This window comes from Phocoena phocoena, chromosome 5, assembly GCF_963924675.1.
Source record: "Phocoena phocoena chromosome 5, mPhoPho1.1, whole genome shotgun sequence".
Lineage (NCBI taxonomy): Eukaryota > Metazoa > Chordata > Mammalia > Artiodactyla > Phocoenidae > Phocoena > Phocoena phocoena.
In genome coordinates this window covers 17,701,056-17,722,128 of record NC_089223.1, presented here as the reverse complement: position 1 = coordinate 17,722,128, position 21,073 = coordinate 17,701,056, and the positions used below count along the sequence as shown (strand labels likewise).

Genomic DNA, 21,073 nt, shown 5'->3' with positions numbered 1-21,073 from the left:
GTATAACAAAGTGAATCAGCTATACATATACATTTATCCCCATTTCTCCTCGCTCTTGCGTCTCCCTCCCACCCTCCCTATCCCAGCCCTCTAGGTGGACACAAAGCACCGAGCTGCTGATCTCCCTGTGCTATGCGGCTGCTTCCCACTAGCTATCTATTTCACGTTTGGTAGTGTATATATAAGTCCATGCCACTCTCTCACTTCGTCCCAGCTTACCCTTCCCCCTCCCCGTGTCCTCAAGTCCATTCTCGACATCTGCCTCTTTATTCCTGTCCTGCCCCTAGGTTCTTCAGAACCACTTTTTTCTTTTTACATTCCATATACATGTGTTAGCATATGGTATTTGTTTTTCTCTCTCTGACTTACTTCACTCTGTATGACAGACTCTAGGTCCATCCACCTCACTACAAATAACAATTCGTTTCTTTTTATGGCTGAGTAATATTCCATTGTATACATGTGCCACATCTTCTTTATCCATTCATCTGTTGATGGACACTTAGGTTGCTTCCATGTCCTGGCTATTGTAAATAGAGCTGCAGTGAACATTGTGGTACATGACTCTTTTTGAATTATGGTTTTCTCAAGGTATATGCCCAGCAGTGGGATTGCTGGGTCGTATGGTAGTTCTATCTGTAGTTTTTTAAGGAACCTCTATAGTGTTCTCCATAGTGGTACAGGGTTCATTTTTAAAGGGAAAATATATGACCATGTTTCTTACCATCTGGTCTTTGAAGTATTTCAGTTCATTTCTGTGCAAAGTGAACCACCTCGTTTTCCAGGTCTGAGAAAAAAAAAAAAAATTAAAACATGTAGGTTTTGAATACAGGACCACAATATTTGAACTAGATAATTTCCTTTTGTTGTAAAAATACCTAAAAGATTAGATACAATAAGATATTCTTGCGGTGTTGTTTCTGAGGGAAAAACTTTCAAAATAAAACTTAAAATTTTAAAGTTTCAAAAATTAAAATGATTCCATGCATTAAGCTCACAACGAAGGCAAATATATCAACATTTTTAAACAAGTAAAAAGAAATAACCTATCATAAACATTCAAGGTGATTTATAACAAACTGCTGAAATTTCCATCTTATTAAGACTTAATAATCTTAATAAAACTCCATAATAAAAATAGATATCATTGTTCAGCACCTACTGAGGGCTACATACTATCCTTGGAGGTTTATATACATTATAGCCAATCCCCAAACATTGCCAAATATTGGGTTGGCCAAAAAGTTCATTCGGGGTTTTTACTATCCTATGGAAAAGCCCGAACGAACTTTTTGGCCAACCCAATATTATTATTCTTGTTTTACAAATAAGCAGATTGAGGTTTAGGAAGCTCAACCACATGCAATTCTAAACCTTGCCTAAGAACTCCATGACATTGGTGGAAAAACAGCTGTTACCCACTGCCTCTTTCTTATGTACTAACAGAACACTAATGATGTTGGGTGGCAATGTCCCGGTTAAAAGAAGTAACTGGATTTAAACATAATGCTATGAACATGAATACTTCCTCTCCTTAGGGAGCATCCAGTCCAGTAGGGACACAAATAACTAAATACTTAGGTTAAATTCAAGCAGGCCAGTATCCTTGAGAGAGGTTAAGTGTCCTGACTCTTAAAATGGGAAAGAACAGACACATTCCATGAAGGTCTTCTTGGCACGTGAAAATGGAATAGAGTAACTTTAAAGGTATAATCACATAAATAGAGGATACCCCCCCAATTAGTAAAGTCCTAAATTTTGTTTTCTTTGGGATTTTATAATATAGTTACATTCATGTCGGTGACGGGTCTTTTGGGGGCTACTGTTAGGTAAACATTTCATCCAATTTTGACTTCTTTTTTGTTAAAAAATCTTAAAAGGCCAAGATATGTGCTAGAGTTAACTTGCTACGTTCATCCTCAATCATTGCATCAAAAGGATTATATGTTTTCTTGGGTATTAAATGTAGGCTATTCTCATACATTTGGCTTTGCCAAAGAATAGTCAAGTCATTTTCCAGAGTTTTGACTAATATTGGCCATAAAGATGAACTCTGGAAAGAGGTAAATATAACTGGGTCAAAATAAGTAGGTTCTGCTTTTTAAAAAGTCAAAATGAGGGTTGAGCCCCCATGATGTGCTCTCTTTCTTTGTGGCTGGCAGCAACGTGCTTCCTTACCTTGACGAGCCCCCCCTGTTTGGTGAGGTAACCTTCTTTGGTGCCCAGCTGAAAAAAGAATGAAACAAGTGAAGCCCAGAGCTATCACAACTTTATTTTTGTTTTTCTATTTCTGTCCTTTTTAAAATGAAACACAAGTTTGCCTTTGATCTTTAAGTAATTGCCTCTCAGTTTTCATCTAGGCACTTGAAAATCCTCCCTGTGTTGTGAGAGACTGTTTTCAGACCAGATCATCTGGTGTGATTCTGTAGCAACAGGCAACAATGGACAGATTCTCCTCTAACACGAGTTCGCAGTTTGCAAACAATCAGCCACATCATACCACTCATAAAAGTCGGCATTGGGCAAAGTGTGTGTGTGCATCCCAGCTGCTTGCATTGTTGGTGGGGTGTTATGCACATAAATATGTCCACACACACTGACATGGGGTCAGTATCTGGGAAACTCTGGATTAAGAAGGATTTTAATCCTTCAAAGAAGGATTTCTGTACTTCCCGGAGTCTGTTTTATGCTAATGTGCTTCATGAATTGTAAAGAAAGAACATTAGAAATAGCATTTTCAACATTTATTTTATCATGTAATTCTCCTTTAACCCCCCTTTTATTTTTTTGCAGACAGCCTCTTGAGACCTATAGTACATGAAACAGATTTTCATGAGTGCAGACTTATTTACACGGGATTCATCCAAAAGGGATTTGAAGTGAGAATGAGTCATTCCTTTTAACTCACTCATCATTAATTCCAGAGTAACAACATTACACACTTAGCTGGCACCTACAAAATGTAAGGAATGGTGGGGAACTGTGTGAATAGAAATTTGCATAAAACCAGGACCCTCAGATGAAAAATATTCTAAGTTCATAAATTTCCAAAGAAATTAAATTCCTGGTAAGATGTTATGTTCTAATATAATGTCATAATATATCTTATATTAGTAAGAAAAAAGGAATAAAAACTAGGAAATGACTTGTTGATGTCAATGTTTTTTTCCTGGGAGTTTCTAGAGTATGTTTCCCTGAGGTGAATTCTCCCTACCAAATAAAAAGAGGAACAACAAAGAGAGTGAAAACTAGAAATAATATATGACCACTTCCTCTACAGTTCTATGGCATTTAAGTAAGGATGAACTTCCCAGGCATTCATTTAAATAATGCTAAATAATATTGGTGAATTTGATATCAAATAATCAGCTTGATTTATTTTGACACTAAACAAAATTGAACTGACTGAATTGAGTTTGGGTATTATATTATGGAAATAGAAAAAAGTTAACATTTGGGATTGTTGAGTCTGCAGAGGCAAAATAATTAAGGGTAAATTGTTTCATAGAAGAGTCTGATAGAATTATTTACTAAAATCTTACTAAGGGATATGCTATTCACTCCATCTTACCTCCATCCAAACAATATAAGTCTAGTATCTTTCTAAGGTTTTGATAGATAAATAGAAGTTTGCAGAGAAAGAAGCTGAGAATACCAACTTTATTCATGGCCTCAGGAGGTAAGAAAGGAAACAACTATACAGCAGATTTATGTTTTTAAAAATATATGATCTGTAATAAGAAAGATGTTTATAATAGCCCCAAATTGGAAACAACCTAAATATTTTAAAAATAAAGCATTAGCCTGCCTACCCTCCTTTCTACCTGCCTCCCTACCTGCCTTAAATTTAGTCCAAAACCATCAGGTGGGATGAAGCAAGGCAGGCATGAGTGTGAGTGTGTGCAGGGCACTGGTGCACCTTAACACAGGGTGGAGTCAAATCAGGGAACAGAGGGCATCTGTGGGGACAATGGCGGGGGTGGCAGCTCGGTGCCAGGCGTTGAAGCCTGGCAGGGCGAGGAGGGCTTCCACCCCAGAGGCGTGGAGGTGCCGGCCAGGGCACAGTTTCAGAGCCAAGTCAGGCTATGTGGGCATCTGCGGTAGGGGAGGGAGTGAAAGTGGACAGGCAGTGGGGTTCCTGCCTGGCTGCAATTGGAGATTGATTACATTTGACTGATCAACAAATAAGTGAATGTATTGAAGATAATGGAATCCATGTTCCTCACTGTGGGGAAAGAGACTTGCAACTATGGAAAGTGAAGAAATTAAAATAAGCCTTGTGGGGCTTCCCTGGTGGCGCAGTGGTTGAGAGTCCGCCTGCCGATGCAGGGGACACGGGTTCGTGCCCCGGTCCGGGAAGATCCCACATGCCGCGGAGTGGCTGGGGCCGTGAGCCATGGCCGCTGAGCCTGCGCGTCCGGAGCCTGTGCTCCGCAACGGGGGAGGCCACAGTGGTGAGAGGCCCGCGTACCGCAAAAAAAAAAAAAAAAAAAAAGCCTTGTGGAACTGGAGTAGGATTGGAGGTATGGGTGCAAACCCATGGTTAGATGATAGATAGATAGATAGAAATTTAGATAGAACTAGAAAGAAATACAGACAGCAATATAGGTAAGTGTACATATGTATAGACATACATATTTTCCCTAGCTCTGTTCTGAGAGTGGGCTGGGAGAGTGACATTCTGCTAATAATGCAATTGTAGCAACCAGATCTGGATTTCTAAAGTACTACTCTCCAGAAATAGCTAATTGTAGAGCTGGATACAAGAAAAGTACAAGATAAGCCTGGAACACTTAGCTGTACCAGAAATTAAGAAAATTCTCAAAGAATTATGAGGTTGTATGGATACAAAAAGTCATGTGGAAATAGTTCTTACTGGCCAAAACTGGGGAAATTTGAGGGATGAAAATAAATAATAACAGTCATGATTAGAACCCATAATATAAAAACAATTGGATAAATTCAAAGAATAAAAAGCTTTTCTTTTCAGTAGAATGACAATCAATAAATGTAAAAGAAATAAGACAACCACAGAATCACCACTTGGCAACAATCACAGTAATAATTAAAGCAGCCAAGAAACATCAATGGATGATAAAATTGGTGGATGCAAGTTTAATGAGGAACAGGATACCTACTTAGTCTCAAATAATCTCCCCCCAAAATATTTATTAATGACAAAGGGAATAAGGTGACTTCAGAGTGAAGAAACCTGGCAGACACCGATTAATCAAGTCATCAAACACACTGGAATAAGACAAATTGAGATCGTGTTCCACTTGACAGGATGCAGTGAGACGTGCAGAGCATCACTTTTGTGGTATTTCTACCAAAAAATGCAAAACCCGAATCTAATCACAAGGTTACAGCTGATAAGTTAAAGTTGGGGAACAGTTCTCAAAATAACTAGCCTTTAATATTCAGAAGTGTCAAAGTCACAATATCAAGGAAAAACTGAGGAAGTGTTCCAGAGTGAAGAATACTCAAGAGGCAGGACAAATAAAAGCAACTTGTGATCTTGGATTGGATCCTTTTGCTCTAAAGGGCCTTACTGGGAAAACTGGTGACGCCTAAATGAGATCTGTGGATGGGACCATGGTGCTGTATCAATGTGAGTTTCCTCATTTGAATGGCTCCGTGTGGTCATGAGGCAAATGTCTTCGTGTGTAGGGAATACACACTGAAGTACTGGGGTGATGGCATCATGCAGGCAATTTACTTTCTTTGTATTGTTCTTTCAATTTTTCTATAACTTTGCAGTTATTGAAAATAAAAAATAGCATGTAAAAATATAATAGAGAATTAACAAAATAAATTATGATATATCCAAATAATGAAATGTTAAGGAATTTGTCTTAATGATGTTTTAGAAGACTATGTAGTGACATGGAAAATGTTCACAATATATAATTAATTAAACAAGCATATTATAACTCTACAATGAAGAGTGGGGGAAGACGCCATAATGAAACTGGTTAGTCAATGTTGTCTTAATATTGTTGACAATTCTGTAAAGTTCCTTTTTATGAATACTTCTATTTAAGCCATTTCACCTTTGTTTTGAAATCCTTCCCATTTAAGGAGAAAATGTGACACTTGCTGAAAAGCTTGTAAGAAAACCTCTCTTCTGCCACCCCCTTTTTTTCCTTTTAAACCTTCTTTAAATGACAAATCTTCTAGGTTATTAAGGTTGTGAGTTTTTATTTTTGTTTGTTTTTAATGAGCATTTGTCTTTTAGAATAGGATTGTGTGATAATGTTTAAATGGACAAAACCAAACATGACTTTGTGCAGTTAACAAAATATATAAATTTATTCAAGAAAAAGACTTGGATAGACACCAAAACTGTGAGAAGAGCTTCAAAGACAGAATACTGGAAAGGCCAGCATGCAAGGGAGGTGTCTAAGAAGAGGAACTGTAAAATGTGCTGAAAAGATAACATAATAAAGACAGAAAGAGGTTGCAGGAGCAAAGGAAACAGAATTTTTAGAGGAAGAGAGTTCTTAAAAATGTCAAATACCACAAAAGGAAAGCTAAGGAAGCTAATGAGCTAATGTTTGAGATAGGCTCTGGTCTATGTCAAGCACTCAACGTATATTATCTCCCGTAAACTCTACTAACAAAACTAACTGGTGGTTTGCAGTCCCCAGGTCCAAAACTACACCTCTTTCCCATCCCCCATTCCTCCGCAATCTCAGCCATCTCAGTAAACAGCAGTATTTACTCCGTTGCTCTTTCCTTCACACACTACATTCAATCCATCAGTAAGTCTTGTTTCTTCTACATTTGAAACACACCGTGAAGCTGACCAGTTCTTATGGTTTCCTCATGTTCTAACTACTATTCTTATTCCCCTCTCTGGTTTCAGCTACCACGGTCTCTCACCGGGATGGTTCTCACAGCCTCCTAACTGGTCTCCTTGCCTCCAACTTTTCCCTGACTCCATTTTCAACTTAGTAGTGAAAATTATCTTTTTAAAAATTTTAAAACTTAAACAAATTTTGTAACTCAAACTCCCGTGATTTATTTTATCAACCCTTAGAAAAAAATTAATTCTCTACTTTATCCTACAAGGCCTTTCGTGTTGTGTAAGGAAAGGACAATTAGCATTTTGGGTAATTCTTCATCATGTGTTGTGGGATATTTGGCCTTCATGACCCCTGCCCATTGTTGGACAATTCTCCAGGGGTCTCTTGTGTTTCTCCATGTCTTATGAGCAAGACACCAATAGCTCTTTGTCCCACACCAATTTTTAAAGCATATTTGTATAGCAGACAGCCTGAAAAGGTAGAAATAGTGCTCCCTTCAGAGGAAAAGACAGACATGCAGAAGCATTTTGTGTCTTTTAACACCTGTGAAACTGTGGCAGGCGAACTTGTTAGCTGGCAAGAAGGGTAATGTCCCAGACCCTTCACAGCTCCAGACACCCACTAATGTTGGCAGTGCTCCAGAGCATTGTGACAACTGAAATGCTCATAAATTTCCAGACACTCAGCTGGGTGGCACTGCACTTTGAGAACTCCATTGGCTACATGATCTGACCCCTCATCACCCCAATAATCTCATCTCCTACCACCTTCCCTCTAGCTCACTCCATGCCAGTTGCTAGATCTTCTTACTAGTCTTTAAACGGCCTCAATTTAGTTCCCACCTCGAGGCTTTTGTCCTGATCTCTGCCTGCAACGCTCTTCTACATCCTGACCTGAGTCATTCCTTCCCTTCTGTGAAGCCTCTGCTCTAATGTCACCTCCTCCTAGAGGCCTCCCTTGCTTCCCTCTCCTACCCTTATCCTACTTTTTCTTTTTATGACCTATTAGTATCTGGGTTTATAATATTCTGTTGACGATTGTCTGTGTTCCCCCTACTACAGTGTGAGCTCAGTGAGGGCAGAACCTTTGCCTAATTTATTCCCAACTCTCCAGTGCTTAAAACAGTCCTGGGTGCCCTGTAGGCACTTTTAAAAAAGTTTGTTAAGTAAATGAATCAGTTAAATTTCATCCTATCTCAGAAGCCCGATCCTATGTTGTGTATAAAATATATAAATTGTAATTTCCCCAAATGTGGTTGCCAAAGGATGGTAAACAGTTTTGCAGAAACATCTACATTTCTGGGCAATAAGACACCTAGTTTCATTTTCACTTCAAGCAAGTTCTTTTTCCTGTAAATAGCACTTAATCCTCTTCCTCCACTGCCAGAGCTTGTGCAAGAACCCCAACCCCAAAGGAGAAGGCAGATGTCTAGAAGCCCTCAGAGCTCTCAGGTTGGGGTGGAGGGGCCGTATCATATGTGCATGGGAGTAGTCAATCAAGGCTGTGAACTCTTGTGCTCAGCAAGGGACAAGAGCTTCTAATCAGACTAGAACCGGTTCCCCAGCAGGCTGGTCCAGTTATCAATCATTCCTTAGTGAGGAATAGTGTGACTGCAAAATCCACTAGAAAACCTTTATAGTTTGCTGTCTATATCAATACACAATAAGTTCATGGCCCTCTCATTATACAGTGTGAGTGCAGACATTTTCAACTATCCACTCATCACTGTTTTAAAAACTCCATTATACAGAACCTTTTGTGTATATTCATATTTGAATACTTGGGCAGGTGAAGCCATCTGATACCTGGAGCGAGCAAAGAAGGTAAGCAATAAGGCTTGCAGAATTTGATCTCAAGAGGGCTGTATCTACCTAAGTATGCTGTGTTTCATGCTTACACCAGCTCCACAAATTAGGTCTTATCTGCATTTCACTGTTGAAAAATGATGCACATAGTAGGGTATGGTTCGATTGACCTTGAGTGGAGATCTTTAGGGGAACGTAAAGTTTAACTAAGAGTACAAATGAAAACGCTGTTAAATTGATCGGTGGTGGGGTAAGGATCGTAAAGAGGAAGGTTAGGAAGAGTCCCGTCGACGGGAAAACAAAGAATTGGTTAGAGGGTAGATCTTAATGTGTTCTTTGGTCTGTTTTGACTTGGGACTATTTATTGTCTTGCTTTCCTAAATTTCTCTAGTTCTGAGGTCTTATACTTGCCCTTCTAACTCTAACAAAGCTAAAACATCTTTCTCAACCAATTTCCAGAATTTTTATTTTTGAGTAGATGTAGCATAGTAACAATGTAATATGTCGTGAACCTGGCTAGGCTATAAAGCTATGAAGACAGGCGATGATTCCTGCCCCGGGAAGTGTCAGGCTCCTGGAGAGGGCAGACAGCGTGCAGGTAGTCAGCCCCCGGTATGATGATTCCAGGATAAAGGTGAGCCAAGGGTGCACAGCGGAGGGGCATTTTAGAGGAAGCTAAGAGGGGTCCAAGAAGGCTTCCTGGAACAGACTGATCCCGGATGCAAGTCTGTAAGGATGAGGGGACAGTAGCAGTGTTGGCAGCATTTCTGATGCAGGGAGGGGAAGAGGAGAACAGTTGTGGAGAGAGGTGGGGTCCATAGCGTGAGTGTAGGAGGAGCATGAGGTCAGGCCAGAGGGGTGAGCAGGTTCCAGGCGGATGAAGACAGTGGGCACCGCCGAAGGATGTTAAGCAGGGAGGTCACATGGTAAATCTACTTCTTAGGAGAGATGTCTCTGCTGGCAGGGTAGAGAAAGTACCGCAAAGACAAAAAGGTCACGTGTGTTTTAACATAATTTGTAACTGAACATCTTCAAGCATAATGGTTGCTGTCTAGAACTAGTTCTTGAGATTTCATTTGGGTGTTGTCCTCCTTATCATCGGCACACATCCAGATGTCTTATACCAGAGCATGTAGCCAACGAGGAAGAGGGAAAGAATAGGGGAGCACTGTGCATGATGAAGGGAAAAGGGTGCTGGAGAAGAATCTTTGCAGGGTCACAGCTCCCAGAACAAACGTAAACGGACTGAGGAGAACAATGAAAGCCCCAGTTACACTGAAACTGAACAGTGGCTCACACGCTGCAAAGAAATGCAAGTGTCTTCTGTCCATACCTTTCATTCAGTGAAGGAAGAAAAGGCCAGGAAAAAATAACATCCTGAGAGATTGCGGCCAAGGTGGAGAATCTTTTTCTTCCATAGAAGGTTGAAATGTAAAAGAAGATTTTTCTATTCTTAATTTAAGAAATTTGTAGAATAACAGTTTAGCCAACTGTGTGACCATAAACATCTCTGGCCCATTCTACCACGAACTTCTTTGGTGAAGTAAGGCCAGGATTTAAGTGCCATTTCCGAAGTCTTTAAAATCCTATCCCTGAAGGGAGACCTTCAAGATGGTGAAAAGGTAAGATGTGGAGATCACCTTCCTCCCCACAAATACATCAGAAATACATCTACACGTGGAACAACTCCTATGAACGCTGGCAGAAGACCTCATACCTCCCAAAAGGCAAGAAACTCCCCACGTACCTGGGTAGGGCAAAAGAAAAAAGAATAAACAGAGACAAAAGGATAGGGACGGGACCTGCACCAGTGGGAGGGAGCTGTGAAGGAGGAAAGGTTTCCACACACTAGGAAGCCTCTTCGTGAGCGGAGACTGCGGGTGGTGGGCGGGGGGGAAGCTTCAAAGCCACGGAGGAGAGGGCAGCCACAGGGGTGCGGAGGGCAAAGCAGAGAGATTCCCGCACAGAGGATCGGTGCCGACCAGCACTCACCAACCCGAGAGGTTTGTCTGCTCACCCGCTGGGGCAGGCAGGGCTGGGAGCTGAGGCTCGGGCTTTGGTCGGAGCGCAGGGAGAGGACTGGGGTTGGCGGCGTGAACACAGCCTGCAGGGGTTAGTGCGCCACGGCTAGCCGGGAGGGAGTCCGGGGAAAGGTTTGGAGCTGCCGAAGAGGCAAGAGACCATTGTTTCAGGTGCGCGAGGAGAGGGGATTAAGAGCGCCGCCTAAACAAGCTCCAGAAGCGGGCGCGAGACGCGGCTAAAAGCATGGACCCCAGAGACGGGCATGAGACGCTAAGGCTGCTGCTGCTGCCGCCACCAAGAAGCCTGTGTGCGATCACAGGTCACTACCCACACCCCCGTTCCGGGGAGCCTGTGCAGCCCATACTGCCAGGGTCCCGGGATCCAGGGACAACTCACCCGGGAGAACGCAAGGCACGCCTCAGGCTGGTGCAACGTCACGCCGGCCTCTGCCGCCGCAGGCCCGCCCCGCACGCCGTGCCCCTCCCTGCCCCCAGCCTGAGTGAGCCAGAGCCCCCGAATCAGCGGCTCCTTTAACCCCATCCTGTCTGAGCGGAAAAACAGACGCCCTCCAGCGACCTACACGCAGAGGCGGGGCCAAATCCAAAGCTGAGCCCCTGGGAGCTGTGAGAACAAAGAAGAGAAAGGGAACTCTCTCCCAGCAGCCTCAGGAGCAGAAGATTAAATCTCCACCATCAACTTGATGTACCCTGCATCAGTGGAATACCTGAATAGACAATGAATCATCCCAAATTGAGGCTGGGGATTTGGGGAGCAAGGATATATATATTTTTCCCCTTTTCCTCTTTTTGTGAGTGTGTATGTGTATGCTTCTGTGTGTGATTTTGTCTGTACAGATTTGCTTTCACCATTTGTCCTAGAGTTCTGTCTGTTTTTTTCTTAGTTTTTTTTTTTTTTTGGTATAGTTCTTAGCACTTGTTATCATTGGTGTTATCATTGTTACCATTTTTTTGTTTGGTTGCTCTCTTCTCTCTTTCTTTTTCTTTCTTTTTAATAATTATTTTATATTTTAAAATTATTTTATATTTTATTGTTTTTTCTTTCTCTCTCTCTTTTTCTCACCCCTTTTCTTCTGAGCCATGTGGCTGACAGGGTCTTGGGGCTCCAGCCAGTTGTCAGACCTGTGCCTCTGAGGTGGGAGAGTGGAGTTCAGGACATTGGTCCACCATAGACCTCCCAGGTCCACATAATATCAAACGATGAAAGCTCTCCCAGAGATCTCCATCTCAATGCCAAGACCCAGCTCCACTCAACAACCAGCAAGCTACAGTGCTGGACATCCTATGCCAAACAACTAGCAAGACAGGAACACAACCCCACCCATTAGCAGAGAGGCTGCCTAAAATCATAAAAACATCACAGACACCCCAAAACACAGCACCGGACATGGACCTGCCAACCAGAAAGACAAGATCCAGCCTCATCCACCAGAACACAGGCACCAATCCCCTCTACCAGGAAGCCTACACAACCAACTGAACCAACCTTAGCCGCTGGGGGCAGACACCAAAAACAACAGGAGCTACGAACCTGCAGCCTGCAAAAAGTACACGCCAAACACAGTAACTGAAGCAAAATGAGAAGACAGAGGAACACACAGCAGATGAAGGAGAAAGATAAAAACCCACCAAACCAAACAAATGAAGAGGAAATAGGCAGTCTACCTGAAAAAGAATTCAGAGTAATGATAGTAAAGATGATCCAAAATCTTGGAAATAGAATGGAGAAAATATAAGAAATGTTTAACACGGAACTAGAACAACTAAAGAGCAAACAAACAATGATGAACAACACAATAAATGAGATTAAAAATTCTCAAGAAGGACTCAATAGCAGAATAACTGAGGCAGAGGAACGATAAGTGACCTGGAAGATAAAATAGTGGAAATAACTACTGCAGAGAAGAATAAAGAAAAAGAATGAAAAGAATTGAGGACAGTCTCAGAGACCTCTGGGGCAACATTAAATGCACCAACATTCGAATTATAGGGGTCCCACAAGAAGAAGAGAAAAAGAAAGGGACTGAGAAAATATTTGAAGAGATTATAGTTGAAAACTTCCCTAATATGGGGAAGGAAATAGTCAATCAAGTCTAGGAAGCACAGAGTCCCATACAGGATAAATCTGAGGAGAAACACGCCAAGATACATATTAGTCAAACTATCACAAATTAAATACAAAGAAAAAATATTAAAAGCAGCAACGGAAAAACAACAAATAACACACAAGGGAATCCCCATAAGGTTAACAGCTTGATCTTTCAGCAGAAACTCTGCAGACCAGAACAGAGTGGCAGGACATATTTAAAGGGATGGAAGGGAAAAACCTAAAACCAATATTACTATACCCAGCAAGGATTTCATTCAAATTCGACAGAGAAATTAAAACCTTTACAGACAAGCAAAAGCTAAGAGAATTCAGCACCACCATACTAGCTTTACAACAAATGCTAAAGGAACTTCTCCAGGCAGGAAACACAAGAGAAGAAAAAAGACCCACGAAAACAAACCCAAAACAATTAAGAAAATGGTAATAGGAACATACATATCAATAATTACCTTAAATGTAAATGGATTAAATGCTCCAACCAAAAGACATACACTGGCTGAATGGATACAAAAACAAGACCCGTATATATGCTACCTACAAGAGACCCACTTCAGACCAAGGGACACATATAGACTGAAAGTGAGGGCATGGAAAAAGATATTACATGCAAATGGAAATCAAAAGAAAGCTGGAGTAGCTATTCTCATAAAGTCACACAAAATAGACTTTAAAATAAAGACTATTAAAAGAGACAAAGAAAGACACTACATAATGATCAAGGGATCAATCCAAGAAGAAGATATAACCATTGTAAATATTTATGCACCCAACATAGGAGTACCTCAGTACTTAAGGCTAATGTTAACAGCCATAAGAGGGGAAATCAACAATAACACAATCATAGTAGGGACTTTAACACCCCACTTTCACCAATGGACAGATCATCCAAAATGAAAATAAATAAGGAAACACAATCTTTATATGATACATTAAACAAGATGGACTTAATTGATATTTATAGGACATTCCATCCAAAAACAACAGAATACACTTTCTTCTCAAGTGCACATGGAACATTCTCCAGGATACATCAGATTTTGGGTTACAAATCAAACCTTTGTAAATTTAAGAAAATTGAAATCATATCAAGTATCTTTTCCAACCACAATGCTATGAGACTAGATATCAGTTACAGGAAAAAAATATGTAAAAATACAACCACATGGAGGCTAAACAGTACACTGCTTAATAACCAAGAGATCACTGAAGAAATCAAAGAGGAAATCAAAAAATACCTAGAAACAAATGACAATGAAAACGCGAAAATGCAACAACCCAAAACCTATGGGATGCCGCAAGAGCAGTTCTAAGAGGGAAGTTTATAGCAATACAGTCCTACCTCAAGAAACAGGAAACATCTCAAACAAACAATGTAACCTTACACCTAAAGCAATTAGAGAAGCAAGAACAAAAAAACCCCACAGTTAGCAGAAAGAAAGAAATCATAAAGATCAGATCAGAACTAATGAAAAAGAAATGAAGGAAACAACAGCAAAGATCAATAAAACTAAAAGCTGGTTCTTTTAGAAGATAAACAAAATTGATAAACCACTAGCCAGACTCATGAAGAAAAAAAGGGAGAAGACTCAAATCAATAGAATTAGAAATGAAAAAGGAGAAGTAACAACTGACACTGCAGAAACACGAAGGATCATGAGAGATTACTACTGTATGCCAATAAAATGGACAACCTGGAAGAAATGGACAAATTCTTAGAAAAGCACAACCTGCCAAGACTGAACCAGGAAGAAATAGGAAATACGAACAAACCAATCACAAGTACTGAAGTTGAAACTGTGATTTAAAATCTTCCTACAAACAAAAGCCTAGGACCAGATGGCTTCTCAGGTGAATTCTATGAAACATTTAGAGAAGAGCTAACACCTATCCTTCTCAAACTCTTACAAAATATAACAGAGGGAGGAACACTCCCAAACTCATTCTACGAGGCCACCATCACCCTGATACCAAAACCAGACAAAGATGTCGAAAGAAAGAAAACTTCAGGCCAATATCATTGATGAACATAGATGCAAAAATCCTCAACAAAATACTAGCAAACAGAATCCAACAGCACATTAAAAGGATCATACACCATGATCAAGTGGGGTTTATCCCAGGAATGCAAGGATTCTTCAATATACACAAATCAATCAATGTGATATACCTTATTAACAAATTGAAGGACAAAACCATATGATCATCTCAATAGATGCAGAGAAAGCTTTTGACAAAATTCAACACCATTTTATGATAAAAACCCTCCTGAAAGTAGGCATAGAGGGAACTTTCCTCAACATAATAAAGGCCATATATGACAAGCCCACAGCCAACATCATCCTCAATGGTGAAAAACTGAAAGCATTTCCACTAACATCAGGAACAAGACAAGGTTTCCCACTCTCACCACTCTTATTCAACATAGTCTTGGACGTTTTAGCCACAGCAGAGAAGAAAAAGAAATAAAAGGAATCCAAATCAGAAAAGAAGTAAAGCTGTCACTGTTTGCAGATGACATGATACTATACATAGAGAATCATAAAGATGCTACCACAAAACTACCAGAGCTAATCAATGAATTCAGTAAAGTAGCAGGTTACAAAATTAATGCACAGAAATCTCTGGCACTCCTATATACTACTGATGAAAAACCTGAAAGAGAAATTAAGGAAACAGTCCCTTTTACCATTGCAACAAAAAGAATAAAATACCTAGGAATAAACCTAGCTAAGGAGACAAAAGACCTGTATGCAGAAAATTATAAGACACTGTTGAAAGAAATTAAAGATGATACAAACAGATGGAGAGATATACCATATTCTTGGATTGGAAGAATCAACATTGTGGAAATGACTCTACTACCCAAAGCAATCTACAGATTCAATGCAATCCCTATCAAACTACCAATGGCATTTTTCACAGAATTAAAACAAAAAATTTCACAATTTGTATGGAAACACAAGAGACCCTGAATAGCCAAAGCAACCCTGAGAAAGAAAAACGGAGCTGCAGGAATCAGGCTCCCTGACTTCAGAGTCTACTACAAGCTACAGTAATCAAGACAGTATGGTAGTGGCACAAAAACAGAAAGATAGATCAATGGAACAGGATAGAAAGCCCAGAGATAAACCCACGCACATATGGTCACCTTATCTTTGATAAAGGAGGCAAGAATATACAATGGAGAAAAGACAGCCTCTTCAATAAGTGGTGCTGGGAAAACTGGATAGCTACATGTAAAAGAATGAAATTAGAACCCTCCCTAACACCATGCACAAAAATAAAGCCAAAAATGGATTAAAGACCCATTGGCTTCCCTTGTGGCGCAGTGGTTGAGAGTCCGCCTGCCGACGCGGGGGACACGGGTTCGTGCCCCGGTCCGGGAAGATCCCACATGCCACGGAGCAGCTGGGCCCGTGAGCCATGGCCGCTGAGCCTGCGCGTCCGGGGCCTGTGCTCCGCAACGGGAGAGGCCACAGCAGTGAGAGGCCCGCGTACCGCAAAAAGAAAAAAAACAAAAAAACAACCTACAATGAGGTATCACCTCACACCGGTCAGAATGGCCATCATCAAAAAATCTACAAACAGTAAATTCTGGAGAGGGTGTGGAGAAAAGGGAACCCTCTTGCATTGTTGGTGGGAATGTAAATTGATACAGCCACTATGGAGAACAGTATGGAGGTTCCTTAGAAAACTAAAAATAGAACTACCATACGACCCAGCAATCCCACTACTGGGCATATACCCTGAGAAAACCGTAATTCAAAAAGAGTCATGTACCACAGTGTTCATTGCAGCTCTATTTACTATTAGCCAGGACATGGAAGCAACCTAAGTGTCCATTGACAGATGAATGGATAAAGAAGATGTGGCACATATATACAATGGAATATTACTCAGCCATAAAAGAAACAAAACTGAGTTATTTGTAGTGAGGTGGATGGACTTAGAGTCTGTCATACAGAGTGAAGTAAGTCAGAAAGAGAAAAACAAATAATGTATGCTAACACATATATATGGAGTCTAAAAAAAAATGTGGTTATGAAAACCTAGGGTCAGGACAGGAATAAAGACACAGACGTAGAGAATGGTCTTGAGGGCACAGGGAGGGCAAAGGGTAAGCTGGGACGAAGTGAGAGAGTGGCATGGACATATATACACTACCAAATGTAAAATAGTTAGCTAGTGGGAAGCAGCTGCATTAGCACAGGGAGATCAGTTCGGTGCTTTGTGACCACCTAAAGGGGTGGGATAGGGAAGGTGGGAGACGGTGGGATAGGGTGGGAGGGAGACGCAAGAGGGAGGGGATATGGGGATATATGTATACGTATAGCTGATTCACTTTGTTATAAAGCAGAAACTAACACACCATTGTAAAGCAATTATACTCCAATAAAGATGTTAAAAAAAAAAGTCCTATCACTATCGCATTGTAATTTTTTACAATTTACCCCGGACCGGATGAACTGAGTCATAGGCTTCGAACCTTATGTCCCTTTCCAGCTTTTATATCCCAAGTTAGAACTCTTATGTGAACAAATGTATTTTTAAAAGTGTGTAACTGTTACCGCTTTTAGACAGTGAACCCTGTGGGTAGATTGACGGCCACTTACAGAAGGGGCAGTGGGCACGAGGTCATTTTCCGTTCTTCCCGTCTGCATTGCTGTGTGAACCCGGACGGATTCATAAATGGATGGTTCTTCCACTTTTCTTGGATAGGGATGTTTCAGAACAATCAAAGTGCCTGAATGAAGACAAAAAACCATAAGTAGAATCCCCAGAAATAAGGTCCAAATGCTAACAACCGGATAACTGTGGCTGAATTGTAAAGTCTCTTGTTTTTTCATGGATTCACTTACTCATTTTCTCAACATGCATCGAGTACGAACTACATGCCAGGCACTTAAGCCAGTCGCTGGAGATACAAAGTGGGATGAGACGATATCTGGCCTCCTCGTGCTGGGACAGAGCTAGCAATGAACATAGTCATTTAACTGAACGGGGTGATGAGACCAACATTGGCCACGTGAACCAAGCATGCTGGGAGCCTATGTGGTAACTGTGCTTTTTAGGTGGGATGTCACTGGTGGCAGGGTAGAAAAAGTACCACAGAGACAAAAAGATCATGCGTAAGAAGAGCCTTTCTATGGAATGCTTCAGAAACTCTTTCCTAGGGGAGGCAACACCGTTCTAGACCTTAAAGCTGTAACTGGAGGTTTTCCAGGTGGGCTTTACAAAAGCCATGCAAACAAAACTAATCAAATACTCTGGGTATAGGAGGATTTATTCCATTGCCCTACTTCTCACTGGTTTCAGAACAACTTGCAACAAATCAGTGGACCTGAAAAATATGAACTCGTAGCATTTTCCGTAGTATCTCCTACCACCCAATACACAGCTGGAGGAAATGAAATCTTTGCTTTTCTTTAGTGAACATGAAGTAAATAGGCTGGGGCTCCTGTGTGATTACCTTCACTTCCATCTGGAGGAGGGGGGTCCCGGCAGAAAAAGGGTCCCCCCAGGCGCCAGGCACTGGGGGCTTGGGCGAGTCATTCAGAGGGCTGAGCGCTTTCAGCTCAACATTGACATTTCCCCCTTCTGCATCCTTCCCTTTCCCCAGTCAATCAGTCAGTCAGAAATTAGAAACTGACTACAAAAAGACTAAGTTAAGGGTTTTCTCCCCTTTGCTATGGATTCTTGCTTTTTAAATTTCACTCAGGTCTTTTATAGGGCAGACCCAGACACTGGGGGAGATGCAAAGAGTTCAGTAATTCATTCAACAGATATTTACTGAGCTCTACTAAGTGCCAGGCACTTGTCTAGGCCCTGGAGATACAGCAACAGATAAAGGAGATGTAGCATCTGCTCTCATGGCAGGGGAGACAGAAAAATATTTGAACAAAAGAATATGTCAAGTGAGAGAATCGTTATGAAAACCCTAACAGATCAATGTAAAGGAACAGAGAGCGAAAAGAGAGGGTTTGGGGAGGGTGGTATTTATATCAGGTCAGGGAAGCCTTCTTTGACAGAGTGACAGAAAGCTCATAGAAAGTATAGACCTTGAATTGCAGTAAGAAAGAGACAAGGAGGAAAGGAAAATACCTCCTCTGCAGTTAAAAAGCCCTTAATAATAACGATAAACCTACAAACAAAGCAAAACCTTTCTATGAGGCTTGAGTACATACAATGTACTGACTGCAAAACCAGAGCCATGCCTTCTGATATCTCTCTGTACCCCATTCACCTCAGGAACCCTGGGAACACAGTGAAAAATGGCTCTTGCAGTTATGAGAAGCTCCAGTACTGTTCATGCACATTGTCTGTACTCCCTTTTGTCAATGTGATTCTTTCATGAGAACAGATCCAGTCATATCAGGACAAGGGGCCAGTTACAGGTTTACAGTCATAATGAAAGCAGCAACACCTAAATCAAGAGCAGCCGTTATGCAGGCTCAGGGGCATTGTGGATGCACCTGTGACACGGCAGATGCTTGGTGAATTGGGGGCTGGCTTCTAAGTGACCTACCCCAGAGAAACACCTCCTGGCAGCCACCTAGGCACCATGGAAGGAGCAACCATGGCCACTCAGCACCTGTTGACTTTGGACATTCTATCACAAGCTTCTGTTTCTTCCTCTGACAAGTGAGCATAATTACGCTTTCTTCATGAAGCTGCTTTAAGCGCCAAATAAAGAAGTGTTTGTGAAAGGATTATAACAATGTTCGATGTTGTTATGCTTTGATACAGAGTATTTTTAAATCCTTGAGTGAAATTCCAATGAGTGCCATCTCTGGGAATGTGGATTTTAAAATAAGAAAGATCTAAGTGTAACGATGTGCTAAGAATAAAAATGGCAGTTTAGTAGGCACTGACGACATAGCACTAAGACAAACAGGTGCCTCTTAAACATTTCATCTGACAGTGGAGGAGAGGGGGACGGGAGCTCAGGGCTCAAAGCAGTTCACAAATAAGAAAAAAATGCGAAATCTTGTGCTTCATTTTCAAAGTTGATGCTAAATTATCATCATTTTCCATATGCTTAATATGAAAATAATATTTTAAATGATACCCAAGAAAGATGCACCTGGTCAATCCTCTGTCCTTTTGCATAGAACCAAGCATACCCCAGGTATATGCCTACCTATACAGGTTTCCTACTGCAGCTGTAACAAATCGTCACAAGCGTAGTGACTTAAAATAACTCAAATTTATTATCCTACAGTTCTGGAGGTCAAAAGTCGGAAATGGGTCTCACTAAAGTGAAAGTATCAGCAGGGCCACTTTCCTCTTGGAGGCTCTAAGGGACAGTCCATTCCCTTGCTTTTTCTAGCATCTGGAGGCTGCCTGCATTCCTTGACTGGTGGCCCCATTCCTCCATCTTTAAAGCCAGCAACAGTGGGTCAAGTCCTTCTGATGCTGCTATCTCTCCAGTTCTCCCTCTTCTACCTCCATCTTATAAGGACCCTTGTGATTACAGTGGTTGCTCCTGATTATTCAGGATAATCTCCCCATCTCAAAGTCAGCTAATTAGTAGCCTTAATTCTATCAGCAAACTTAATTCCCTCTTGCCATGTAATGTAACATTCACATTTCCGGGGACGGATGTGAATGCTTTTGGGGGGGTCATTACCCTGCTTACCACGGTATCAGTTTCTGGGAGGTAAGCATAGCCATAGGGGCCCATTGTGCTGCAGTGTAAGGATCTCTGGGCCAGGGCTGCTGCCTGAGCCTGCAGTGCTGTAATCACTTGGTACTGTAAAGCCATTGCCTTTCCAACACGTGCATTTCCAAGCCCTGTGAGTCCCTTCAGAGCAGGTATGGTGCCAAATTTATCTTTGTAGCCCTACCTCCTGATAGAGTTTCTGACGTAGGGAAGGTTTGATGAGTGAATGGATGAATGAATGCCACAGTAATTCACATTTAAGGCAGGGAAGAGTCTGAGATGAACCAGGCTCTTCCAGGTCCATGATTACCCTGGTCTGGGGCAAGGACAGGACAGGACAACAACTCCACATTCGGCTCTCCAAATCTCCATTGTGGGGACCCAAATTCCATTTTGAAACTTCCTCTGAAGTTTAACCAATGAAGAGCTAAGCTAAGGTAAATGCTATGAGTCAACCAGGAAAGCAGAATTGACCATAGATATATATTAACTACTAAGACCATGAATGAGGCTAGATTGAATGGTGGAATGAAGAAAATGACAAACTACTTATAAAATGATAACTCCAGGACTTCCCTGGTGGTCCAGTGGTTAAGACTCTGCGCTTCCAATGCAGGGGACATGGGCTCGATCCCAGGGCGGGGAAG

General features: G+C 41.4%; 1 protein-coding gene across 1 annotated transcript in view; it reads right to left on the bottom strand.

The window, feature by feature from the left end:
* The window catches only part of DAPP1 (dual adaptor of phosphotyrosine and 3-phosphoinositides 1), a 57,962-nt gene that overhangs the window by 4,725 nt on the left and 32,164 nt on the right, over positions 1 to 21,073 (bottom strand). The window contains exons 4-6 of the mRNA XM_065878116.1: positions 17,377 to 17,507; positions 2,179 to 2,226; positions 725 to 787 (exon numbers count right to left, since the gene is read on the bottom strand). Of these exons, the coding sequence (XP_065734188.1) occupies positions 725 to 787; positions 2,179 to 2,226; positions 17,377 to 17,507 (242 nt within the window). The remainder of the gene's footprint in view (positions 1 to 724; positions 788 to 2,178; positions 2,227 to 17,376; positions 17,508 to 21,073) is intronic.